The sequence below is a fragment of the Halichoerus grypus genome, chromosome 2 (genome assembly GCF_964656455.1).
Source record: "Halichoerus grypus chromosome 2, mHalGry1.hap1.1, whole genome shotgun sequence".
NCBI lineage: Eukaryota > Metazoa > Chordata > Mammalia > Carnivora > Phocidae > Halichoerus > Halichoerus grypus.
The window spans coordinates 153,756,343-153,783,408 of NC_135713.1; the positions used below are offsets into that span (position 1 = coordinate 153,756,343).

At 49.8% G+C, this 27,066-nt stretch overlaps 1 protein-coding gene across 3 annotated transcripts in view; it reads left to right on the plus strand.

The window, feature by feature from the left end:
* The window catches only part of USP43 (ubiquitin specific peptidase 43), an 89,581-nt gene that overhangs the window by 25,487 nt on the left and 37,028 nt on the right, over positions 1 to 27,066 (plus strand). Inside the window, exons 7-15 of one of the 3 annotated variants that reach the window (XM_078067920.1) lie at positions 1,171 to 1,306; positions 3,718 to 3,829; positions 6,950 to 7,053; positions 9,415 to 9,492; positions 10,286 to 10,412; positions 10,511 to 10,859; positions 12,493 to 12,651; positions 13,803 to 13,967; positions 24,151 to 25,911. In XM_078067920.1, the coding sequence (XP_077924046.1) occupies positions 1,171 to 1,306; positions 3,718 to 3,829; positions 6,950 to 7,053; positions 9,415 to 9,492; positions 10,286 to 10,412; positions 10,511 to 10,859; positions 12,493 to 12,651; positions 13,803 to 13,967; positions 24,151 to 25,223 (2,303 nt within the window). In that variant the 3' untranslated portion in view covers positions 25,224 to 25,911. Of the gene's footprint in view, positions 1 to 1,170; positions 1,307 to 3,717; positions 3,830 to 6,949; positions 7,054 to 9,414; positions 9,493 to 10,285; positions 10,413 to 10,510; positions 10,860 to 12,492; positions 12,652 to 13,802; positions 13,968 to 24,150; positions 25,912 to 27,066 lie in introns of those variants that run through there. The other 2 variants (XM_078067921.1, XM_078067919.1) reach the window with 2 other exon arrangements.

Below are 27,066 nucleotides of genomic sequence, written 5' to 3' on the forward strand. Positions count from 1 at the left end.
TTATTTTCTCTGACGTTTGCTGTATAGATGGTTGATGATTAAAAATTATTCAATCAGTCGGGGGTTCTCAAAACCTTGATGAATACAGGATCATGTGGGAAGCTTGTTAAGGCAGAGTTCTGGGTCCTATGCACTGAGTTTCTGGTTCAGTAGGTCTGGGGTGGGACCTGAGAATTTGCATGTCTCACAAGTTCCCAGGGGATGCTGCTGCTGCTGGTCCCGAGAACACCCTCTGAGAATGAGGATCATTATTCAGGGCGATCTTTGTCTTCAGGACTCTTAGAGTTCAAGGTTTGTGCTTGAAGTCAAATGTTTACAAGTTGGAGCAGGAGATGACCAAAGAGGTTATTAAATGACTTTTGTTAACAGCCCCACTTCCTGAACTTTGGACTGGCCAAGAAGATCAGTATCTGACTGCCTTTGATTGCAGTTCAGTATATATTCTGGCCCAATTCTCTGGGCAAGAAGGCCCGTATTTGGAGGACCCTCTGCCAGTGTTGCCATATAGCCCAGGTGAATCCTGTACCCTGGTCCATATCCTCAGCCAGCCTCGGTGGCAGACTGTGGGAACCAGGGATCTGTGGTTGCTCTGAGTCAACAGGGAGCCCCTGGGCCTGGAATCTGGAGCAGGGCCTTGACTGGCCCTGATCACATCCTAGTTCAATGAAAAGACCCTCATTTCAAGTTCAATCAAAGGTGACACCCCTGTGCTTTAAAAGTCTGATTTTCAGAATGATTGGAAATTGAGGAGAGTCTAATTCTTCCACATCCTCAAGGGTAAAAGTTCTCACCTTCTCTCTGTACTTCTTTTGTGGGCTGAGAAAGCCAGAGCCAACTTGCGGCTCTCTGTTCCAGGCATAAAAGCAACCAAAGTCATTTTGGAGTATTTTTTGGATCAACTTTGGAAAGGCTTCATTAACATCCGTGCCTGTGTTTTACTATTATTGGCTGAACACAATGGCAAATTCAATACCACGTTTATGATCTTCGTGTACCAGGTACCAAATGGCACAAGTGCCTCGTACCTTAATATCTCTTTCCTTAAAGCACTCTAGTGTCTCCCAATGGTGGTTGATAGATGCTCAAAGAGAAGAAGTGGCTAGAGAAGCCAGGGTTGTGGCCCAGCGAATTTTTTTTTTTAAGACTATAAACATAATTCTCTCTCTTTAGCTCATCCATCTGGTCTGTCGGTCTCCCCACGCTTGGCAGCCCGTGAGGGTCCGCAGTCATCCCTGCCCGTCCATAGCGAGAACAAGGTGCTAGTCCTCTTCTGTAACTTGGTGGGGTCAGGGCAGCAGGCCAGCAGGTATGTATAACCTCATCTTACGTGATGTCTGGGCTGTGTAGACACGTGCTTGGGATTCCATCTAGAATAATTCTAATTTGATAAAATCAAACGTCCGTTCTCAAGGTTAATCAGCGAGGAATAGGGTACTTTCTGATCAAGAGGATCATCAGTAACTGCCTTGAACAGATGGCAAACGTTGTCCTTAACAATTAAGCATCAGAGACTTTCCTATTAATTTCAGGAACAATTATCATGGCTCTCACCGCTATCATTTTATACGGTGTCATAAGGCCTGGTCAGTACAGTAAGACAAGGGGAAAAACTGGCCATGAGAAAAGAGAAAAAAATGACCACCGTCTGCAGATTATACCATGGCCTGTCCAGAAAGCCAGGAACTGGGAAGTGATCAGAAGTGAAAGGGTCCAGGTATGGTAATGTAACAGACAAAACCAGGTCATTTTCGTAACTAGCCCAAATAAAACGCTCGAAAGCTATAACTAATCAAAAATGCCTATACTGATAAAATGTTTGTAAAATTCATCTGGAATAATAAACTCATAAGGACAGTCAGAAAATATTGGGGGAAGGAAAGGGGAGAAAGGGAGAGGGGTTGCATTATTAAACCAAAATAAAGTTTTAATTATAAAAAAATTATAAAGGCTATATAAGAAAAACTTTTAAAGCTAAAAAAAATCGTCATATAGCTGGAAGGATATGCACTTAAATCAATGGAACAGAATAGGCTGAAGTATATTTAGGTATTATATGATAAAAATGGTACATTTCAGATTATTAAAGAGTGAATAAATTATGTAGTATATAAGGGGGGGCAAATTGATTTTATATAATCAATTTTTTACTTCCACCATAGATTCACATGTTTAAATTCTAGAATGATTAAAAGGAAACCATAAAATAACTTGAAGATAATGTAGGGAAATATTTATGTCTTTGGGTGGAGGACTATTTTAACACCTAAGGCAGGCAGGAGGCTATAAAGGAAAAGGCTACTGTTTTAGACGCATTTAAAATTTTACGTACAAACGAGAAACATATTTACATCATGTGACAGGTGGAAGGCGCATAATCCATTGTATAAAACCCAGCTTGGAGGGCGCCTGGGTGGCTCAGTTGGCTAAGCAACTGCCTTCGGCTCAGGTCATGATCCTGGAGTCCCAGGATCGAGTCCCACATCGGGCTCCCTGCTTAGCAGGGAGTCTGCTTCTCCCTCTGACCCTCCCCCCTCTAGTGCTCTCTCTCCCTCTCTCTCTCTCTCTCTCTCTCTCTCATTCTCTCTCTCTCTCAAATAAATAAATAAAATCTTTAAAAAAAAAAAACCCAGCTTGGAAATTAGTGAGAGAGATACTCTTAGTAAAATGAGGCACGGAGATTAACGTTAATTCACAAAAGAAATACAAGCATAGGCTAAAATATTCAGCTTTGTTCGTAGCAGAAGAAATTCTCATTGTAACAGCAAGAGGCTGTTCACCTTTCAGATCGGTTACACAGTTTTAAAACTTGATAAGACTCATCCTGGGCAAGTGTCAAGGGAACAGGGCACCTGCCCCACTGGTACGTGGGTGTGGCTTTTCCGGGGGGGCCAGCTGGGGCATGAATAGCTTTGGTCTTGCATTTCCACTTCTGGAAATTTATCTCAAAGAAACAATCAGTCATGTGCAGACAAAGGTGTTGCACACGAACATACAGAGCTCCTGCTATAAGCAAGCACTGTTAAAATTAAAAGATCGGAAACAATCTGAATGCCTAACAGTAGAGGATAAGGTGAATAAACCGACCATGGACAACACAGTCCCTTTGCTGTTCCAGACACACCAGCTCAGGTTCGTGCTGGCTTTCAGCAAAGTTTATTCAGCAGCGTCACATTCTTAATCCCATTGGCTCTTTGTAGAACCTAGTGTGGTGCAACCACGGGACATCAGTGGTTGGTGATTCGTCCCGTGGTACCCGTGGCTGAGCCGGGACTGTGCTGGCGATCCGGGCAGTGTAGGCTCACCGCGGTGCGTTCATCAGCTTGGGTCATGGAAAACATTCTCCCGAGAATACTGATGCACATAACCAGAGCGTCCGCCGGACCGGCTTCCCTCTGGATTAATCCCTGCCTCGCTTTCCTCTGGCTCCAAAGTTCTCTTACCCTGTTGCGGGGAAGAGAGTCTCCCCAGCTGGCTGGTCATTTGCAGCCATCTGTTTTCACCACCACATCTCTCTCTGGCTTTGCATTTCTGGACCTCTGTGTATACCGCAGTGTGTCCATCTGCAGTGAGGTTCTCTGATGGGCATTCTCGAACCGTGCTTGGTGCTCAACTCGTACTCAGTGGAGACGTGCTCCTGAGCAGAGCAAACGCTCATGATTGTTGAGTGGTGTTGGTCTTTCCTTTGCTGAGCTAACTTGATGCCCTTGAATCGTTCAGGTTTGGGCCACCTTTCCTGCTAAGGGAAGACAGAGCCATTTCCTGGGTCCAGCTGCAAGAGTGCATTCTCAGTAAGGTCCGCTGTGTCCTGAAGAGTGAGGCCCCCATCCAGGTCAGTGTGTGTGTGCGTGTGTGTAGTGTGTGTGTTGTGGGGGATGGAGAAGGGGTAGGGATCTAGGAGGAGCTCGGGATAGACGGGCATTTGCCGTTAATGAGAGTGTTCACATTGCCGTATAAAACTGCTTTTTGCTCTTATGCAAGGAAGTAACCAGCCCATGGCCTGTGCTGTTTTACTCTCTGCACCATTACAAAAGACCTTCCACGGACAGGTGGAATCTTTTCTCGTTAAATCTTTAAAAACACCACTGGGATAGCATTTACACTGTTCTTCTCTATTTTCTATATTTATGGCTTATCTGTGGTTCTTCCTGGAGCGTGGTGTATTACAATAAATTGTAACTTACACGTTTCATCCAAAATTTCAGGGGACTTGAGGCCTAACTTCTGTGGAAAGTGAAAATGGGTGTTTATGTCCAAATGCGAACATCTAGATGTTAAAAAAAAAATTGTCCGGTTTTTTAAAAAACCGAGATTAAAAACTCGAGGCAAAACACCTTTTTGCCTTGCTCCTTTATTTATTCTCAGGTTGGTAGTTAACAGATAAACACAACACACGCTAAAACCATTCCTTTTGGCCCCTAGAGTAGCAGAAACCATTCCGATGGTTCGGAAGATGTTGACATTTTGGGGGACAGGTCAGGAGCCCCAGAATTTTGCTTCCCTATGGGAGAACTTGTCAGAGGTGATTTCTTCATAATTCATGCTCCTTCCTGCTCGGGGAAGACCGTATGTTTGATTCAGGAAGTACATGAAAGAACATTTTGTCAAACACCTTCTCTACATTCGTACCAACCTCTATCTCTAAAGGATTTTTTTTTCCCTGTGGTGTCCAAATTAGAGCCTCTAACTTCTCTCTAAATAGGTCAGAATATCTTGTAATAATAGCTCTAGCCTTCTGCAGACCTTGTGCTCCTGATCCTTGCAAGTGGATGAAACCACTTTTATGTGAACGTTGAACTCAGCCGTCCCTATTCTCCACCTGATCACACATGTACGCCCGCCTCTGCACCTCTCTGGTCACTAGGTTTGCAGAAACCCATAAGGCAACCAGTGGGGCCAGCAAAATTCTAATAGAGGCAACCTCCCGCGGGTTAGGGATGCTTTTCTGCGGACTCATTGGGCAATGTGTGGCCTGATTTTTTGTAGGAGGAAAGTGTTCTAAATGGTTGTGGGGTTCCTAGGATAGCCCACCCATTTAACCCATAATGCTTTAAGTACCATAAAAAATCCTGGCTCGCTATGGTCATGATTTGAACGCATTCACAATTCTCAACCTGGAGCTGAAGAGATGAAAAGTAGTAGATTTAAGAAACGGTCTCCTTAGGAAGTACACCCTTCCGTGGCCACCCCTGGATCAAAGCTTCTGGAGGCAGCTTGCTTCCCACCACTGCTTTTGTCTTTGTTGAAGCTATAGGTCAACCGGAGTGTGGTTATGGTCCAATCGGGCATGGACCCTGGACTTCACACTCAAGGCAACTGGGTTCCGATTCACCTTACCAGTGTCCCCTTGCTCCCCGCACATGTGAGCTGTCACAGCCAGAAGAGCGGGTCATGGCTGTTTGAGGATGTGTTGGGTCGTGCCCACGCACTGTTGCTCTTTCCTGGAATTCCAGTGCCCTCCCCCTCCTCCCCTGTCTGAATTCAACCTATATAGTTCACCAGTGCTTTGTAAGTAGATGTATGTCTACCTTTTATCATCGTCAGAGTTTGCAAGGAAATTTCATTGTTTTTCTAATTTAAGCTAAGGTCATCAGTGACCATTTTAAGAACTGTATTTGCAGGGCGCCTGGGTGGGTTAAGCGTCTGATTCTTGGTTTCGGCTCAGGTCCGTGATCTCGGGGTCGTGAGATCGACCCCCACGTGGGCTCCATGCTCAGCGCGGAGTCTGCTTGAGATTCGTTCTCCCTCTCCCTCTGCCCCTCCCCGCCAGGCACTCACACGCTTTCTCTCTCTCTCTCAAATGAATAAATAAATCTTAAAAAAAAAGGGACTGTATTTATTTTACTTGGAGACTCTATTGATTATTTTTAATGGTGGTAAAATATACACAACATTGATTTTAGCCATTCGTTAGTGTACGTTATAGTCATGATGTTGTAAAACCATCACCATATCCTTACCCCAAATTTTCGGCATCCCTACGAAAACTCTGTGCCCGTTTAACAAAACTCCCCATCCCCCAGCCCTTGGCCTCTGATCACCCCCATCCCACTTTCTGTCCTGATGCATTTGCCTGCTGTAGGTATCTCATGAAGCAGAATCATACGGTGTTTGTCCTTCTGTGTCTGGTGTGGAGTATTTCCAAGGTCCACACATGCTGGGGCACATGTCAGAACTTCCTTCCTTTTTAAGGCTGAATAATACTCCATTGTGTGTGTAGACCCCATTGTGTTTATCCACTCACCTGTTGATGGACACTTGGGTCGTTTCCACATTTTGACTATTGTGAATGACGCCATTTAAGGCTCCCTTCAACTTCAGAAGTGTTAGAATATGAAAAAAAACATACATCTTAGAATGAAAACATAGGTAGTATTTCCTTATGTGGCTTATTTTGTTGTTGTTGTTCTTTTTTGAAGCATATAAATACTTCTGAAGCATTTGGTATGTAAAGTAGACACTAGCTTTCTTTTAGATACCTCATTTTGGCCATTTGGTGATGATGATAATCATCTTAAAGTCAGGTAAATTATCTATTAATTTAATATGTTAAACAGTGTTAGATTGCTATGTTAAAAGGTGTAGCATGTATCTTTTTTTAGAGGGGGGAGGGGCAGAGGGAGGAAGAGAGAATTTCAAGCGGGCTCCGTGCGTAGTGCGGAGCCCGACACGGGGCTCGATCCTATTGACCCTGAGATCACGACCTGAGCCAAAATTAAGAGTCGGACGCTTCACCGACTGAGCCACCCAGGCGCCCCTAAGTGTGCATCTTGTTAAAAAAAAAAAAGATCTTTATATCTGCAGGTTTTGAATACTAATTTTTTTTAAGGGCATACTCAAAATATACCATCAACAAAAAGGAGGACAGTCTTTGACTAATTTATTTGCCCTTGAGAGTCTCAGTGCAGTCAACACGATGCTGACCCACTGTCTCTGTTTGATGTCTCGTCAGAACCCGGGATCTCTGTTCTCCGTCCGGGTTGTGGGGCTTTCTCTGGCCTGCGGCTACTTATCCCCACAGGACAGCCATCCCCTCTGTCACTGGGCAGTGGACAGGTAAGGGGGCACATTCCAGATTTGGTAAGAGAACAGGTGTCACTGTATTTTGACTGGAGTCCTTGGAGGTTCTGTGTCCGTACGTTGATTATCATCCTATCTACTCCCGGTTACTTGCCTCCTGGTGTGTTAGATCCTTAGACACATTCTGTGCTTTCAACCCTTACGTCTAGAGAGGTGCTGTGATGGCCATCTCGAAGCTGAGGGGACACTGAAGTTCCCAGAGATGAGTTAACTTGCTCATACTTTTTTTTTTTTTTTTTTTTTTTAATAGTGAGAGCATGAGCAGAGGGAAGGGGCAGAGGGAGAAGGAGAAGCAGGCTCCCCGTTGAGCAGGGATCCTGAAGCGGGGTTCAATCCCAGGACCCCGAGATCATGACCTGAACCAAAGGCAGACCCTTAACCAACAGAGCCACTTGGGCTCCACTAACTTGCTCCTACTTAGGTAGCTGATGGTCCAGCCTGAATCTGAACCCACTTCAGTCTGACCGAGAAACCCAAATTGGCTCAGTGAGCTCATGCTGCCGAATTCAACCTGACCGTCCCGTCTGGGGTAGGGGAGAATTCTGCCATTGAGTCTTTGGTTCAAGCTGTAGAACACCGTGTCTGTGATTGAGGGGTAACGCCAGTGTGTCCCCCATCCCCCCCGCCCCACGGCTTTCACCTTGCACGGCCCTGCCGAGCAATGCACATGAGCAGCAAAGTATCTGAGAGGTGGTTTTGCTCTGTAAACTGTCTAGTACTTTTGGTCATTTTCCCCACAGACACAAAATTGTCAATAAACATCTCTGATTTTTCTGACTCAGCCAGCCAAAGCCGAGTGAATGCTTAACAGAGGTGTGATAATTCTGATTTATAATAAGAAATATGTCTTTGGCCTTGTGGCACAGAGCTCGTAAGACCCTTGGAATGCTTTTAGTGATACGTGATAAAGTGCCTTATTCTCCCTAACAAGCCCCTTTCAGCCACACCCAAGTTTACATTAACGAGGTCATTTTTGGAAAGAACCTAAGGATGGGGCCAGGTTGCCAGGGGAACCAACCGGGTGATAAAGGTTGGAACTCTCCTTCCCACCCGAAGACCTCAGGGGAGGGAGAGGGGCTGGAGATTGATTAATCAGTTCAATCATGCCTGTATAATGAAGCCTCCATAAAAACCCAGAAGGGCAGGTTTGGGGAGCTTCCAGGTGGGTGAACACTCAGAGGTTCTGGGAGGGCTGGTGGTGGGCACAGAGAGGGCATGGAAGCTCTGCAGCCTTCTCACACACATCACCCTCTGCCTCTCTTCCATCTGGCTGTTCATGAGTTACATCCCTTCATAATAAACTGGCGATCTAGCAAGTGAAATGTTTCTCTGAGTTCTGTGAGCTGCTCTAGCAAATTCATCAAACCCAAGGAGGGGGCCCTGGAGCCTCCCGTCTGCAGCCAGGGGGTCAGAACGCCCAGATGACAACCCAGACTTGCGGTTGGTGTCTAAAGTGGGAGGGGGCAGTCCTGTAGGATGGAGCCCTTCACCTGTGGGAATCTGATGCTAGTCTTCTGGTAGATGATGCTGGAATTGAGTTGATTGCTTGGTGGTGTTGACAGAAAGCACACATTGGAATTGGTGTCAGAATCCAACTAGGTGTCAGGATCATAGTAAGGAAGGACCCCTCTCCTTTTTAAAAACCAGGAACCAGCAGAGTAGGGCATAAGCCCGAAGTTTCTAAGCACCCTTCTTGCTTGGGAGCTGCTTTACAGAGTTAGGGAAGCTGGAGAAACTTTGGCTGATCCTGCTTCAGTCTAACGAGAAAGGGGAGCACAGGGGTTTGGGGAGCTCTGAGAGGGGCCCCCTTCACGGCACTCTGGCTTCAAAGCGAGTTCCACAGACTGATGCCCACCTGACCGCTCATTGTCCCTGGCCCATGATAGAACGAGAGGAAGCGCTGAGGTGTGTTAAGACAATAGGACAGAGTAATTGAAAATATGATGAATATATATTATCTAAAGTATATAGATACATATTAAATTATCTATAATCTAAAATTATAATAATTTTTAAATTGGACTTTCATTTCGTCCCCCCATTATTTTTATTGTATTTTGCCAAAGGATCCATCTGTAGTGGTTTAGAAACCGATCAACAAACGGGTCTTTCGTCGTAGGTAGTTTGAGAAGCCCTGGAAAGTGGACCACGCTGAAGGAAGGCCTCCCCCAGGCCACGGCCCTTCTGGTCACGCGTCTGCCCGCCCGGCCTTGGTTTACCCCTAGTTCACCCTTAGTTCGGGCACTTGTGTTCGGGACGTCGGCCCCGGGCTTGGAGGCGGAGCTGTGGGAAGGAGGCCCTGTGCTTCCTGATGGGCCCCGTGTTCTCTCCCCTCAGGGCTCTGCACCTCAGGAGGCCGGGGGGCCCCCCCCACGTCAAACTGGCCGTGGAGTGGGACAGCTGTACCAAGGAGCGGTGAGTTCAACGGAACGGGGCTCCCGCGGAGGAGACTGGGGCCTGCCTGTACAGATAAATCTTCCCGTGCCCGGGGTCCCCCAACATGCCTAAGGCAGTATGCACACGTCCTTGATCCCATGTGGTCCCTGCATCTGAGAGACCCTAACGACAAGTGTCTGTATGTAAACAGTAGTGACCATGACCATGACCGTGCTGCGCGGTGTGAGGAGCGGTGGTAAGAGTAGTAACCACTTAGGTGACGCCGACCCGCTCCCGGCTCTGAGCGCTCCGCATAGATGCGGTGTATTTCCTCTTGGTCCCGCCCCGTGAGGTCGGCACTACCATAATCCACAGTTTCCAGGTGTGGAAACCGAGGCACACAGAGGTTACACGATTGCTCAGCGTCCCGCAGCTCGTTCGCGTGCCGGAGCCGGGATTCAAACCCAGGCTGTCTGGTTCAAGTCCACGCTCTCAGGCGCTCAGCGTGGCTGCGCCTGTCACCCCACGTGCACGTGGCCCTGCTTTGTAAAAAGGACCCCGTTCAGCCCAGCAAGTGTTCACGAGTCCCCTGTGAGGTCCCGGGCCCCGCGCTGGACGAGGAAGCCGAGGCGGATCGGCCGAGCGCGGGGTCCCTCCGGGAGCTGGTGGGCGAGAGCGGGATTCCCGGGAGCCCGAGTGCGGCCGAGGCGCCGGGCGGGGCAGCTTCGCCTCCCCTGGTGGATGCCTTCCCACCCGCGTGCTGTGCGGAGTCCAGGTGGGAGCCCCCCCGGCGGCGAGAAGCCCTGACGCGCGTGGTCCCCTCTCCTCGCAGCCTGTTCGGGAGCCTCCAGGAGGAGCGGGTGCAGGATGCGGACAGCGTGTGGCGGCAGCGGTGGGCCCACCAGCAGCACAGCTGTACCTTGGACGAGTGTTTTCAGTTCTACACCAAGGAGGAGCAGGTGGGGCCCGGAGGGTCCACGCCCCCGGGCTGGGACCGGTGGGTTGGCCACGTGCGTCGGGCCGGGCCGGCTCACGGTCCCCGTGGCTTCCTTTCCAGCTGGCTCAGGACGACGCATGGAAGTGTCCGCACTGCAAGGCCCTCCAGCAGGGCATGGTGAAGCTGAGCCTGTGGACCCTGCCGGACATCCTCATCATCCACCTCAAGAGGTTCTGTCAGGTGGGCGAGAGAAGGAACAAGCTGTCCACGCTGGTGAAGTTCCCGCTCTCTGGCCTCAACATGGCTCCCCACGTGGCCCAGAGAAGCACCAGCCCCCCGCCTGCGACGGGCCCCTGGCCCCCCTGGAAGCCCCCGGCCTGCCTGCCCGCCGGCTACCCAGTGGACTTCCTATACGACCTATACGCCGTCTGCAACCACCACGGCAGTCTGCAAGGTGGGCATTACACAGGTGAGCCTTGCCTCTCGGCTTGTGGCTGCCGTGGTCATGCGTCGTGTCCGTGGCCCGAGCTTCAAGCTGCCCCGGGAATGCCGAGCTCCCTCGGGCCCTGGGCATGTGCACACCCCTCATCACATGCCAGGCACCTGCCAGAGAATGGGGGGCGGGGGCCAAGTACCCCTTCTGTGTAGACTCTGTGCTGTGCCAGAGCTTCTGTGATGAGCAAGACAGACAGGAGTGCTGGCCTCATGGGGACACACACAGTGACAAGATGCTTGTCGCTTTAGCTCGTTCACTGCCTCGCATTATAAAGGGTTTTTGACTGACCGTGTCTGTGCTAGAGATAAGGCCTCTCTCTCTGAGGATGGCGCCTGTACACCAAGAGCTAAAGGAACTAGCCGGGTGAATAATGGGAGGAGGACCATGATGGGAAGCACTACCAGCATGTGCAAAGGCCCTGGGGCAGAGTTTGGTTTGTTTAAGAAATGATGAAAGCCTGTCATGGCGGAACTATAGTGACCCAGGGCTAAGTAACACGGATGAGGCTGGAGAGGTGCGTACTACATGGAGGCCATGGATGAGAGTTTGCATTTTTTCCAAAGGGTAACGGGAAGCCAGTAAAAGGCTTTAGGCAGAACGCTGAAGACATCGTCTAGTTCACACATTGAGGGTGTATCTCTCCTCTACGGAAACCAGGTAGAAGGGAGCAAGGGTGGAAGTTGGAATTCCAGTTCGGGGAAATTTCTGGGGCTCAAATGAGAGATGGTGTTGGCTGGGACTCCAGAGGGGACAATCAAGGTATTTGAGATGCATAAGTAGAATCAGGAAGACTGGCATTTGGACTGGGGCATGGCCGGGGGGGGGGCAGGGAAGAGCAAAGATGAGCCCCTAGGTGCCTGGTCTGGAGCAGCCCAGGGCTCAGCAAACTGCGGCCCGCGGGTACAGCCCACAACTTAAAAATGGTTTTTACATTTTAAACGGGTGTTAGAAAAAAAAAAAAAAAAGAACAAGGAGAATCTATGTCAGAGACCGTCTGTGGCCATACGTGACCGGTAAAGTCTAAGATATTTGCTCTGTGGCTCATTACGGAAAAGTGGGCTGACTCGGGGTTAACGGGTTATGGCACCATTCACTGAGATGTGGAGGGAAAGGAGAGTATTTTGTCACAATTGCTTAGAAGGTGGCGAGAACCTTATTTATGGTCTTTCCCCTAAATGTTTGGCTTCGGTTCTTAGGCAGGAAGGAAGCACACCATAATCCCAAATGAGTTTGTTTTTATCACACACTGAATCAGAGATGTGCATTTCGGAACTTCTCAAGGAGCCATGTGAACGTTGACATTATTGTCTGGCTGAGTAACTCAGGGCTCCCTGTCATTGGAGATTTTGCCTGAGTAAGGGCCACCACATAAGGACTCAGCTAAAGTCACAGCACACTTACCAATAAGCGTCGGGGAGCGAAACGGATTGATCTTTCTGATTCTGCAAAATTCAGTTCTGGCCAGAAATGGACCAATTTTTCTCATTCTGTTACAAATACGTCCATTTTTCAGCTCTGTTCGTGAGAAATGCCTTTCTGGGGGTTTTTTGGGGGTGGGGAGCGGGGGGCCTTCAGTAATTGGCACTTGGGGTTTGGACCTTTGCAGCCTACTGCCGGAACTCTCTGGATGGCCAGTGGTACAGTTATGACGACAGCACGGTAGAGCCGCTCCCGGAGGATGAGGTCAATAGCCGAGGGGCTTACATCCTATTTTATCAGAAACGGAACAGCATCCCTCTCTGGTCAGCTAGCAGCTCCCTGAGAGGTAGGTGCTACCTCTCAGTAAGGGGACGGGAGCTGGAAGGTACTCAATCGAACGACAGGGACCAGGAGAGGGGGCATGCGATCTGGAACGGGGAGCTCTTCCTGCAGCGTGGAGATTTGGGTACGACAGGCGAGTGTCCCGTTCGTAGGGTTGGGTGATGGACACAGTGAAACCCAAGAAGGGGAAAGGAATAATACTGTGTAGCAGGTGACTCTTGGCGGTTTGGGGATTTCAGGTTTCCGGTCTCTCATCAAGCCAGACTTAAAATATTTTTAGAAGATTTATTTCTTTATATTTAGAGACAGAGACAGAGAGAGCATGAGTGGGAGGGGCAGGAGAGAATCCCAAGCAGACCCCTGCGCCAAGTGCCGAGCCCGACACGGGGCCCCAGCTCACGACCCTGAGAGCGTAACCCGAGCCGAAACCAAGAGTCGGATGCTCCACCGACTGAGCCACCCGGGCGCCCCTCGAGCCAGACTTTAATTACGCTTGCGCACACACCTGCGTTCGTCCTGTTAGGAAGGGCGGGGTGGTTGTTAGGGACGCGTGGCCTCGGTAGGAAACTTAGCGGCTTGACCGTACCCAGTGACATGTTCACTAAACAGCCTCAAACTTGGAAGTCTGGAGGGGAAAACAAAAAGGGGGGGGGGTCAAAGTTGACCTTCTTATGTGATGTATTTCACTCACAATCCTACCTTATCTTTGGAATGAGAGAGCTTTTTTTTTTTTAATACTCCTATTTTCATCCTAATAATTATTGGAAGGTGGCCAAATTAAACCACTATGCCCCAAGAGGTCTAAATCAACCCCAATGAAGCCTGTGGCTTTTTGTAGGACACAGAATGAATGAATGAAAAACGTAGCCTATTTAGAAAACCGGAGTCATGGCAAGTTAACGCCAGGAGATGAGTTTCAGTGCTCGTCAACGCGCTGACCTCTCTGTGCCCGAATGCCTTTCCCTACGTTTTCACTTGGTCACGTGGTGAAGCCATTGTGGGGTTTCTCCTCTGGTCCCAACTTTTGTTTATGTCCCTCTGCTCTGGTTCTGCAGTCCCAGGGCCTCGGGGGTGGGAGTCTGGCCGCGAGAGGCTCCTCCGGGGACCCCGGCCGGGTGGGGCTGGGTCCAGCCTCCTCTGTGTGCTTCCCTGCAGGCTCTACCAGTTCCTCCTTCTCCGATCACTGGCTCCTTCGGCTGGAGAGCGATCCCAGCAGTGCCAGGGGAAGCCTGCTGTCGTGGAGCTCCAGCCCCGGCCCCTCCCGGCCCCAGGAGCCGGACCCTCCCATCCTCACCACCAGCCTCTCCGATCAGGAAAAGGGTACGTCCTTTCGTGTTGGTCAGACTGCCTGCTTTGATTTTCCTTTTCTGTGACGACCATTACTCCTCAGCTTTCTGAAAGTGCTGGTACTTCGCGGCTTTGGGTGTAAAGTGCCAGTCTTCTGTGACCGGCCCTCAGCTCCGACCCCCGTCCCCCGCCCTCCAGCTGCAGGTACATTCTCTCTCGGCTCCCTGGAGCTTTCTGTCTAATGGGCAGCATGACACGTGAATGAATCAATGCAGATAATGGCGTGATGAGAAGCAGGGACGAGGGGGAAGAGGTAGATCATCAGAAGGACAAATTTTCCAGGCAGAGGGCACCCCGCCCTGTTAGATGTCCTCATCACAGGGGGCGGGGACAAGGGTGGGAGGCCAGGTGGAGGGCTGATGGTGGTTGTCCCAGCCAGAGAGTAACGTAGGCACTCGAGTGCTGGGCAGGAGGTGGTCAGATTCTGGGTGCCTTTGAAGCTAGAGCTCGCGGGATTTGTTGCTGGGGGGGGGGGGGCGTCAGGGGAGGAGGGGAGTCAGGGAGGACTCTTTGCTGAGCGTCTAACTAGGTGGCCAGGACTGCAGGTCGAGTAAGGTCAGTTTTGGAGGGAAACCAAAACATTTTTCAACGCGGTCATTTGGAGACTCCTGTAAGACATCCGAGTCGGGATGATAACCAAGGAGAGGAGGTAAATAGTTGAGAGCCATCAGCACGTGGATGGCGTCGAAAGCCCAGGGAAACTGGGAAGACAGAAAAGAGGAGAGCCTGCCCCCAAGCCCTGCAGCTCCCCCCACATCAGGCGACTGAGCAGACAGAGAGGCCGGCCAAGAAAGCACGGGGCGGCCCCTGGGAGGTAGCAAGAACACCGGCTACCTGTGGCTCATGGACACACAAACGGACGCCCTTGCAGGAAGCCAGTGGCCCAGCGGTGTCACGCACTGTGGAGGGTGGGTGAGTGGCCATCGGGCTGGAGGGTCACACCGGGGGACCTGCCCCTGCATGTGCTTGGAGAGCACAGAAGCCGTGGCAACAGGTAGAGGAGACACCGGGCTGAAGACGGGCCGGTGGGTCACGGGCTCCATCGAGAGCTGTGGGTAAAGACGCAGTAGCCGCCGAGGAACACCAAGGTAGAGCACGTTAGCATCCAGATGAGCCAGTTAGGATTCAGATGATCCCCTCTGCAGAGGGAAAAGCGACGATAGGGCAGGAGAGACTCTACAAAAGCGGAGTCCTTCTGGAAAAACTGCGAACGTGCGCGTGCGTGCCTATCATTCAGGCTGTGTGTTCCTTCCCTCAGAAAGTGGCAGCACGCTCTGGTTACTTACAGTTTCCATGTTTCTGTTAGCTCCTGAATTCGTTGCTAAAATAAGATTTTTTTTTTTTTAAATGGAAGTATGACATATATACAACAAAGTGCATTCATCACAAATGTCTAATGAATTGTCATAACACATACACACTCCTGTAACTACCACCCAGATGAAGACAGAAAGTTCCAGGCCCTCCCCTCCCCCCTGGTGTCTCTCTCCAGCATCACTCCCCCCTTTCCAGAAGGGAGTGGTATTCCGACTTCTAACACCCTCGAACAACTGGGACACATAAAGTTCTCTGCACGGAAGTTTAAGTGTCCATGAGCGAGAGAGAGACAGACGTTGTTGTTATCTGTTGACCGTTGACTATGGTCCATAAAAACCAAAAGCAGGGATCTGGGAAAGAAAGAAAGCACGATGGGTGGGGGTGGGGAGAACCACCTCCTTCTCTCCGTGGGTTCTGAAACTGATCTGAGGCTGACCTGGGAAAGGTTGGCTTGATCATCAAGGGAAGCACCTCAAGTGTGTTTATTGCTCGGCCTTGACTTCTCTGTAGTTCAGGTCATCATTGTATCAAAGTGGCCCACACAGTCCCTTGTGTGTGTAGCAGACTCTGGTTACATATTTGCAAGTGAATAAATGTGATAGTGTAATCTTAAAGCTCCAGGTGGTTTTAGATCAGCGTTGAATCCTACCCCCTGGTGGATAGTGGTTTAGGTATCACAGTTCGGTTAACTGTTTCTCAAGGTTTGGCATGTTGGCTCCCCATATTTCCCGATTAGACCTAATACTGATAGGAGCGCCCCTACGTGCATATGACGTTTGTCAAGTTTCCTTAGAATGCGTTTCTGTGGAGGCAAACGGTTTAATGCATTATGTCCTGACTCACCCAGTCTGAGCATTCCTCTTCCCTCTCATGATGCACATTTAAGGTGGCGTCTGGCGAACAGAAAAGGCATTCTTTCCCAAGCTTGTCCATCCCCATCAGCGTGAGCCTCGGGCGAGCTCAGAAACCCGTCCCAGTTCTGCCCAGTGGCGTGGGGCCTCGGGCCACTTCTCACTTCTCCCGGGGACAAATGCATTGCACACCCACACCCTCACTCCCCCAGGGAGGCAACTTCAAAAGATGGCCCAACTTCTCAACATGGTACCCAGACAAGGGTCAGGCCCAGCGTTCGAGAACTCCCCAGAGAGACAGGGCTAGGGTAGTGGAGGGCAATAATATTGAAGAATAGTCATATCTCAGCCAGTCATCAGCATCTCCAGGAGGGTGAAATGAGAAAGCTGAGCCTTGGAAGTCACCAGTCGCCAGCTCACCACCTTGGAAAGGGGCAGGGCTGCACGTAGACCATCCCCCCAGCTCCCTCTGGCTGCCGGCATCCTGGCTCCATGCTGCTAGGTATAAATTCTAAAATCGAGTTTATTCCATGTGGCTTCAGCAAGGGCCTTGCTTCCAAAGGGAGCGTCCCCACTTGAGGTTTGACTGAAATGGTGGTGGGGTTTTGGAACCTGTTGAGACGGTTGAAAAAAATCCAGCCTCATTTTTTTATTTTCTGGTCTGGGCAAGCTCCCGACTCCAGCATATAGGTTTCAGTGGTGGTTGGTACCACGCCCTGTCCCTGTGGGTTTGGGGGAGAATTTTGTCATCGTCAAAAGGAGTACTCTAGTTCTCTGGAGAGAAACATGGGCAGCTGGGGAGCTCCATCCTTCCGGTAGCTATGCTATTCAAATTCTAAAGGCATATTATTTTATTTTATTTTATTTTTTTAAGATTTTATTTATTTGACAGAGAGATAGAGAGGGCCAGAGAGCACAAGCAGGGGAAGTGGCAGAGGGAGAGGGAGAGGCAGGCTCCCCGCCGAGCAGGGAGCCCGACACAGGACTCGATACCAGGATCCCAGGATTATGACCCGAGCTGAAGGCCGACGCTTAACCCACTGAGCCACCCAGGCGCCCTAAAGGCATTTTAACCAACAGGGATGGATCCAAGTTTTGTGGGGACTGCAACTTCTGTCATTGGGGACGAGTATAGGGAGAAGCTCCTCAAGAAGGAGGATATAAAAACACCTTACTTTTGCAACTTTTATTAAAAAAAAGCAAGAGCCTGTGAAAACCAATGACTGTCCCCCCACCCCCACCCCCAATCCATAAAGGGGCCCTGGGACTTCATCTTTTCGGCAGATGTGCTTCTGATGGTAAATTTTCTCTGTGGTTTTTATTGGGCCTTGGAGGCTTTGTTTTTCACTTTATCAGTGTTTTACCAGTTCCAGAGACTGTGTTATTTCTGGTTTTTATTTCCATTTTGAAGATTATCCGGGAGTTTCAAGCACTTATGATTTGGCGGGGGTCTCCCTTTAATTCTTTCTAATTTTGTGGATTGTGATCCAAGAATGTGGTTTTCAAAAAGCGTTCCCTTTTTTGTGACCAAGTTAAGTACACGATTATTATTTTGTCAGTGTTCTGTGTGTACACATGGAAGTAATGCCTATTTTGTCTATTGGAGGGATATGAGCTTTGTGTTGTAACTATTAAATGAGGTGAGTTGATTTTTGGATTCAGTTCACTTTGTCTTTAAATTGACTTTATCAAGGACTGCCTGGCTAGAAAGGAGATCTATTGCAACCTTCCTGTATGGCCGTATTTTTAATCAAGTATGCCAGGGACTTTAATCATTTCTGCTTTATATTGTTTGCTGCCTTGTTAACAGGTATCTATAAGCTGATGACTATTAGGTCTTCTTTATAAATTGTCTGTTCTCATTATAATGTGGCTCTTTATCTTGCTTAATGATTTTCATCTTAAATTCTACTTTGTTAAGGGGGCGCCTGGGTCACTCAGTCAGTTAAGTGGCGACTCTTGATTTTGGCTCAAGTCAGGATGTCAGGGTCATGGGTTCAAGCCCCACGTCCGGCTCCAAGCTCAGTGGAGAGTCTGTTTTAGAGTCTCTCTCTCCTCCCCCTCTGTCCTTCCCTCTGCTCATGCTCTCTCTCTAAAATAGTAAATAAGTAAATAAATTCTAAAAAAGAAAATTCTGCCTTGTTCAAGATTAGTCACTTCCCCCTTTCCCCCTTTTTGTTTGCATTTGCCTGGTATAATTTTGCTATTATCTTTTGCTTCATGAATTTTTCCTTTAGGTTAATTTTAAGTGGTTTCCAGTAAACACTGTTGCAGTTTTATTTTTTATTTTTTTGTTATTTTTCAATGTCAAAAATTGAGAGCCTGTCTTAAAGGGGAGCATTCAGTCCATCCATACATATATATTTTAAGATTTTATTTATTTAACAGAGAGAGAGCGCACAAGCAGGGGGAGTGGCAGGTGGAGGGAGAGGGAAAAGCAGACTCCCCTCTGAGCAGAGACAGTGGGGCTCCATCCCAGGACCCTGGGATCATGACCTGGGGCCGAGGCAGATGCTTAACCAGCTGAGCCACCCAGGTGTGCCTGGTCCATTCGTATTTATTGTAAGAACCATAAACTTGATTTTGTTTCATTTTTATTACTGTTTCGTTTTTCTTTTTTCCTTATTTTTGCTGAGTTGATCATGTTGCTCTTTGTTCCTTTTTTCCTTTGTCTGTCTGGAAGTTCTGCCCTGCTTTTCCATCTTGTCAGTTGTCCCTTTATCCTTCGCAATGTGTACGATCAAATGCATTTTCCTGTTCTATGGCTATGAGAAGCCAGGTCATGTTATTCTGTGAGTCGTGGTATTTCATTCCCTGCAGTGAGATGAGACTAATAATGCTTCCACGTCATTCCACCCCCCTCCAAAGTGAGTGCTTTGAAATGCTTGCACGTGTGTCCTCTGTTTTAGGAACCGCCCTCCTCCATTTCAATCCCCAGTTCTTAGATTCTCTGAGACGCTTCAGCCCTTGGTTTCAGGCTGTGAGCGCTGTACCTTTGCAGATCCCACACACGCTAACATCACTTCGTATTCCCCATCCTGAGACCATCTGCCCCCGAGGCAGGTGCGTGGTACATGGGTGGCAGGCTCCGCTGGGCCACCGCATCTGTCTTCTTTCTCTCCCCCTCTGTCGTGAGGTCTGGGTCCTGAATCTTTAGTGTTTGGTCAGAGTTCTTTCCAGGGATGGGTGACACTCCTTCTTCTGTGGAGGCACAAATATTTTTTGTGGCCGGGGCATGAGTCGCAGCTTGGCTCGCTGGAGGACTCCTGGATTCGAATTCTTCCCTCTCCAGTGTCTCTAGATATTTTCCCACGGTCCGCCGGGCCCCAGGCTTGCAGGTGAGCAGCCTTTTTTTTTTTTTTTCCTTTCCTCTACGTGAGAATCACTTGTTCTTTCTGGCTGGAAGCCTTTGAGATTCTGTCGTTGACCTTGGAATTTAGAAATTCCACCAGTATATGCCTAGGTCTGCGTTTCTGTTCATACACTACCTAGAACCCCCAGAGCCTGTCCGTCTGCAGACACAGGCTTTTCTTCAGGGAAATTGTTCTTTTGTTTGTTTAATTATTGTCTGACTTTTCAAACTCCTCTGTTATTTGCCTGGCGGGTCCCCTGGATCCATTCTCCGGATCTTCTAGCTTTTCCCTGTGATTTCTCTTTGTCATTTTGCTCTAAGGCGTGAGATGCTGCTTTCCCTTTATATTTTTGGCCACTGAGTTGAGTCTCAACAGTGACCCTTTGCGCCTTCCATGCATTTACTGCATCGTAAAACCTAGAAATTGTTTCAGCCCTCTTTTGTTCTATACTTGAATCTCCCCAAGAGCCTCTTTTTTTTTTTTAAGATTTTATTTATTTATTTGACAGAGGGAGACAGCGAGAGAGGGAACACAAGCAGGGGTAGTGGGAGAGGGAGAAGCAGACTCCCCGCTGAGCAGGGAGCCCGATGCAGGGCTTGATCCCAGGACCCTGGGACCATGACCTGAGCCGAAGGCAGATGCTTAACGACTGAGCCACCCAGGCACCCCGAGCTTCTCTTTTTGTCTGTTCCTTCCAGTGGCTCTGTTTCATTAGGGCCCTGTTCTGGTGGTTCTGTTGGTTCTTACTTTCTGACTCCCAGACCCCCTTCTGTGTGTTGTTTTTTTCTGTTTCTGCCCATTGGGGCTTCCCCTCCATGCCCTCCTGAGTGGAGGCGATTCTTGGAGTGATGGAAGGGGCTGGGGCCTTGGCCCCTGAGGCAGCCCTTTCCCCTTCACCAGCCTTATGCTGCTGGCTTGGCCTCGGAGGCAGACAAGGCTTGGCTCAGCCATGTAGCTTGTCCTTACCCTCTAGGGGACCAGAGGACGGCTTGCCCCACGTTGCCCTCTGCAACCAGAGACAGAGATGTCTCCAAATACAGGTGGGGGCTCAGAAGATGGAGACCCCTAGCGGGGAGCCTTTTCTCCCTTGGGTACAGCCATGGTGGTCTCTTCGCTGCTACCCTGACCCACCGGGCTCACTAGTGCCACAGGGCCTTTGCACATGCTGCTCCCTCTGCCGGCAGGCTGGTTTCCCCCCCAATCTCCACATGGCTTCCGCCTCCCTTTCACTCAGGTCTGTCCTCACTCCTCAGTCGCTGACCCCGCTGTACCCCCTCATTCTTTGTCATAGCTCTCAGCACTACATTCCACGGTAGCAAATATTGCTGCTTTCTGGCAAACCCCCACGGAGACAGGCACTTTGTGTTTTTTTCACAGCTGTATCCCCAGCACCGAAAACTGTCCTTGGCACCCAGCAGGCTCTCATTACGTGTCCCTTGAATGCGTCCGTGGGTGGCTGTAAGAGGCACAGTGAAAACCCTTGGACAGACTGAGACCAGTGGACCAGGCGGCTGGTCCTGTTCCAGGCAGACTAAGGATGGCCGGGGGCGGGGGGGGTGCTGCCCCTGCTCACAGCACACATCGTGAGGTCAGAGTGACGCCTGATTTCATTAGCCGAGGATACAAAGTCACGGAGGAACAGATGGGACATTTCTCAGGGTAGCATCTGCCATTTCCAGAGCCACGGTGCGGGTGGGGCTGTGGGTGGGGGCCGTGCCCCCAAGCTGTCCGCCTGCCGTCTGTGTTAGGAGGCCTTGCAGGACCTGGGAAGCCCATCATGCAGGCTCTGGGGCTTATATAACCTTCAGGAAGGCCTGAACTACTCACGTCCTCCGTGGGGCTTAAGGCTCTAGGCGCTTCCCGCTTCTCAAGCCGACTGAGCGTGAGCAAGGCCACCGATTCCAGGGCGGGAAGTAACCCTCGCTCGGGCATCTCTGAAGGCCACCTCTGCTTCTGGCTCCCAGCCTCCGGGACCCCCCCCCCCCCCCGCCCCGGGAGGATCAGGGGGAGCACCCTCCCCTCCCCTAGAAGGGAGAGCTCTGTGAGCAGAAAGCACAGCTTCAGTGCGGGCTCTTTCTCGTCCCTTCTGTCCATGCACCATGCCCACCTTGCCTCCCCCCGCTGCCGTCGGGAGAAAGGGGAGGAAGGGCTTGCGTGGGCATCTGCAGTCCCCGTGCAAGGGAGCTGCGGGGGTGATGTGGGCCAGGCCCCAGGCCTTTCATCCGGGAAGAGGGGATGCGCTGCCAAGCCACCTGCCAGGCTGCAGGCTGTGCCCTCTCGTTCTGGAAAGCTGAAAGTCACAGCTTTGTCCTCTGAATAAAAGCTTCGCTTTCTGCCCTGCCCAGGGTTGCGGACGAGAGGGGAAAAAAAAACTACGCGCACGCGCACGTGTGTGTGTGTGTCTGAGACCCCAGCGCATTGCTTCTCCCCCGAGGGATGGAACCCTGATGGGGGAGTGACAGGGCCCATCGAAAGTGAAGCTGCAAAATATTTTGGGTGACGTTGTATCTCTTGCTGACTGATCTAAGGAAATGCTTTAAGGACAACAGTACCAAGTAGTGAAAAAAAATGATTAAAAACCGCCAGAATGATCCGGGGCAGGTAAAATTCCCCAGGAACCTCTGAGATGTTGTCAGACTCCTCTGGGCACCGGTGGGCATTGGCCACTGCCTTCCCGTCACCTCTTCCCCGGGAGCCTGGCTGATGGTGCGCCCCACTTCCCCGGCCGGCACGCCCCGAGCTGTCGCCTGTCCCCTGAGAGCCCCAGGTCCCTCTGCATCTAGCTCATCCCAGTTGGCTGTGCTGCTGACGGGTGTTTTATGGAGGAGGAGGAGGGTTGTTCTCATACTCACCAATGAGTGTCGTCTGTGGACAAAAGGCTGTGTAGCTAACATCGGGTCTTCGTCTAAATGCACGGGACTGTCCTTGCACTGTGTGGTTCGAGGGGGGAAGGGTTTTTTTCCCTCCGCGATGATAGGCATCTTACACATCAAGGCAGTATAATGGTACAGTGACTGATGACTGTGAGTTGCTTTTCTTTTTTGCTTTTATTATGTTAAAAACACATAACGAAGTTTATAATTTTGACCTTTTTTTTTTTTTTTAAGATTTTATTTATTTATTTATTTGTCAGAGAAAGAGTGCACAAGCAGGGCGAGCGGCAGAGGGAGAAGCAGACTTCCTGCCGAGCAGGGAGCCCGATGCAGGGTTCAATCCCAGGACCCTGGCATCATGACCTGAGCCGAAGGCAGCCGCTTAACGACTGAGCAACCCAGGCACCCCATTTTGACCATTTTTAAGTGCACGTTTCAGTGGTGTTATGCCCGGTCATTGCCACCATCCATCCCTGTAACTCTTTTCATCTTGTAAATCTGAAAGGCTCTGCCCATTTCACAATAACACCATGCTCTCCCCTTCCCCGAGCCCCTGGCCACCACCTATACACTTCTGTCTCTGGTTTTGACCACTCTGAGCTCTTCATGCATGCAGGGGAATCCTGCAGTATTTGTCTTTTTGTGACTGGCTGTGGAGGTCGCTTGAGATTCCATATGAATTTTAGGATGGATTTTTCTATCTCTGCAAAAAATCCCCATTGGGATTTTGATAGGGATTGCGCTGAAGCTGTAGATCGATTGCTTTGGGTAATATCATTTTAGCAATATTAAGCCTTCCAATCCATGAACATGGGATGTCTTTCCATTTCTGTCATCTTTAATTTCATTCTTATTAATGTTTGTAGTGTTAAACAAGTCTTTCACCTCCTCAGTTAATTCCTAAGTATTTTATTCTTTTTGATGCCGTCATAAATGGAATTGTTTTCATGGCTGTGTCTTAAGAAGAAATACACAGCCGTGTTATGTGTGTATGCCCTTTAGAAACGTTAAGATTTAGGAAAGAATTAAGAAGAAAATCAGTCACACACAGCATCCCGTGGCCCCCTCGACATCTTGTCACTTTAGTATTTATTGCTCCATACTTGTTTGTACGTCTTCACATGCATGCATCACACACACACGTGTATATATTTTTGCAGGTGGGATTACACTGTTTTTCTAGAGTCTCTCATTTCACATTACATGTCAGAAATGTCTTTCCAACCATAGGCAGGTGTCGCGAAACACAGTGGAGACCTAAATGGCACAGATCTGATAAAATTAAATGCACGATTTATTTATTTTTTAGCCCAGGGTAGGATATCTGAGATTCTTGGGTTGGAAAGATAGAAGCACCTAATTTGACCTGGAAAAGGAGGGGCTTTTGCTGAGCATTCTGCTTCGTGCAAATATTTAAATATAAATGAAAATGATGTTCCGCCTTAGGGCTAGATGCCTCCGAGACCGGGCTTTCTCAGGAGCCTGTGCTGTCCGGGCATGTAGCTCCCTTTTTTGACACTGGCTTGCCCTGTGACTTTGAATATGTAAATGGATTCCGTGGGACAGAGGGTGCACACATCGATGCTCCCGAGCGCTAGAACCTCAGGGTCCTGCTCACTGCTGTGTCATCGACGCCCAGCATGGTACTGCCTGATGCATCAGGGATGCTTGATCAATGTCTGCTAGATGACAGGCATCACTGTAGTCCCTCATTGCACCCGGAGGGATATTTGGGCACTGATGCTCTTGGTGTCTCTTTCAGGAGGGTTGGAGTCCAGGCCTCTGGTACGGGGCGTACGAGGCCGAAGCATCAGCATGAAGGAGCCGACCCCTTCCAGAGCCAAGCAGGGGGCCTTCAAGACCATGCCCCTCCGATGGTCTTTCAGACCCCGGGAGAAACCAGTGGGTGCATCTGTCGAACTGGTGGAGTATTTGGAGTCCAGACGGAGACCCCGATCCACGAGCCAGTCCATCGTGCCGCTGTTGACGGGCGCTGCTGGCGAGGACGTGGAGTCAGATGCCACCGGCTCTGCTAAGGGGGAAGGTGGTGGGCAAGCCACCGAGAGAGCGCTGGCCGGAGTGCCCTGCCCCTCGGGCCACCCCAGCCTCTGTGCCGCCCCTGGAGTCCCAGATGGTCTAAACGCAGCGAGGAAAGCCAAGGAGCATGCAAGTCAGGAGATCAGGCTCCCCAAACAGTTTGACCTGCCCCTCGCCGTGATGCCCTCAGCGGGGACTGACAGACGAGCTCGGCCTGAGGGCCAGAAGACCACGAACTGCGAGGGAAGCGGCCTGGCAGGGAGCTGCGGCAGGGCACCCTCCCCAGCCAAGGAGCCTCTGGGCACCGCGGCATTATCTAGAAACAGCGCAGACAAGCGCCAGAATACCTTAGCCAGGATGAGGGCCAGTGTGGAGGCCAGAGACCCTGAGACAGACAGATTCCCACAGGGGACCCTCACCCTTCTGAGATCTGTGTTTTGGAAGAAGGAGACCAAGCATGACAAGGCGGAGGTGGCCCTCCGGGCGTCCCCAGGGTCCCTGGTGAGCGGCAGGCTGAGCCCAGCTATGGATGAGCACGCCCGAGGCTCCTCTCCTTCCTTCCAGATCCGAGAGAGCCTGGCCAGGGCCCCCGCCAACCTCCAGGAGAGGGACGTCTGGTCAGCCCCCAGCTCTCTCCGCCTCCCTCGCAAAGCCGGCAGGCCCACGAGGGCCAGTGCCCTGGGCCCGCCACAGAGGACGGTTCCCGGGGACCACACTCCTTTTGGCACTTTGCAGAAGGTGAAATACCACACTCTTTCCTTAAGCCGGAAGAAAACGTTACCCGAGTCCAGTTTCTGATGGTGTGTGTTCAAGTCCCGCACGAGGCTGGTGATCCTCGAGATGGGGCAGCCGGAAGAAGCTTGTGTTGTGTCGAGAGTGGGCTTTCTAGAAGCCAGTTGTCTTGTGACCCTGAAAATAAAAAAAAAAAAAATTTTGTTTTTGGTCCCCACCTCTAGATCTTCAACACAGCATGTCGGAATACCTTCGTGTACCTTTGGGTGCTTTTATACGTGTTGGCCACAAGATGGTGCTGTTGAGTCAACATTACCCTTTCAGGGCAAGAACGGATTTATTTCCCTAAATTCCTCAGCCTGAGTACCTACACTCGAGAGAGATTCGGATGCGGCCCAGCCTGACAGCATATAACTCTGCAGGGAAGCCTCGGAAATAAGAGTCTTCGACATCAAATCAGTTCTTGCCATTGCTTACCTTTCTCAAATCTCTAATGCTTCTCTGGGATAAAGCCTTCAAGATGCCAAAAAAACATGGTAGTGACCTTCAAGTAGGATTCTAGGAGAGATGGAACAGAAATGATTGAGAGTGTAGGAAGATATTTAATATATAGCAAAATAATTATGTTACTGTTTTTCAAGGTATTTAAAAAAAGAGAACTATTTTGATACTTAGGCATAGAGGAAATTCTTTTTAAAAAAAAATTAAGTCTGAGATCTATGTACAATTTTAATAAAAGCCCATTGGTGAACCATGCAAATGGCTGTCTGAGTTATTCACGTTTAATGACCGATCTTTTTTTTTTTTCCGAAAGATTTTATTTTTAAGTCCTCTCTGCACCCAGCGTGAGACTCGAACTCACAACCCTGAGATCAACAGTTTGCCTGGGCCAGCCAGGCACCCCAACCAGTGATCTTGTTCCTTTCCTGCTATGTTGGCTTGGCTCCTTGCTGTCGATATCAAAGTAGTGACTTGAGTTGTTTGACATTTTAAATAAAATGACTGTGCTCTTTTCTAAAGAAACAGGAGTCCCCTCAGGTCTCTGTCTGGAGGGCTCGTACTTACGAGGCCCGAGAGTCTGAATCTGTCCCCACGCCCCGGTGGTCGACTGTCCCGTTTCCTCAAGCTTTATTCGATCCTCGGTAGCTGTTCTGACAAATATCCTGTCACTTCTTACTGGGAAGCTGCCACGCCCAACCCTGGTCTGTACTCGGTCTGTTTTCTAGAAATATTTCCTCTCTGATGGGAACCATTTGTACAAGACATCCGACTCCAAAAATTAAGTTTTCCTTCATACATATTGCGTGACTCATTGGTATGTCTCTGCTACTTTTATTTTTTTCCTTCAGAAGGAAGATGAAGTCCTTTTTTTCCCTAGTGAGAAAGACTACCTTTTTTTTTTAAGATTTTATTTATTTTGGGGGAGAGAGTGTGTGAGCAGGGGGAGGGGCAGAGGGGAGAGAGAATATCAAGCAGACTCTGCTGAGCGTGGAGCCCGACATCGGGCTTGATCCCATGACCCTGAGATCATGACCTGAGCCGAAATCAATAGATACTTTTACCGTCTGAGCCACCCAGGTGCCCTGAGAAAGACTGCTTTGAACCACAGTTCTGAGATAGGAAAAGCTGAGATGATGAAGCAGGAGGACCCAGCCACTTGGCCCCGGAGGGCGATATGGAGGCCAGTAGACCCGTGTGCTCGGATTTCAAAAGACGTCCACGTTCTCAAGTGTGAGTTCACAAATCTCAGGCAACATGCAACACACGTGCCCTCTTGGGCTATGGGAGTTTAAGCATTCTGCTGCTATTTCCGGTTCTTTCTCCTGTGTTGGTGCTCATTTGTCGTCTTTGGCTCCCATGCCCTTCTAAGCTCAGCCTCCCTTCCTTGGTCCTCTAAGGGATTGGGTGG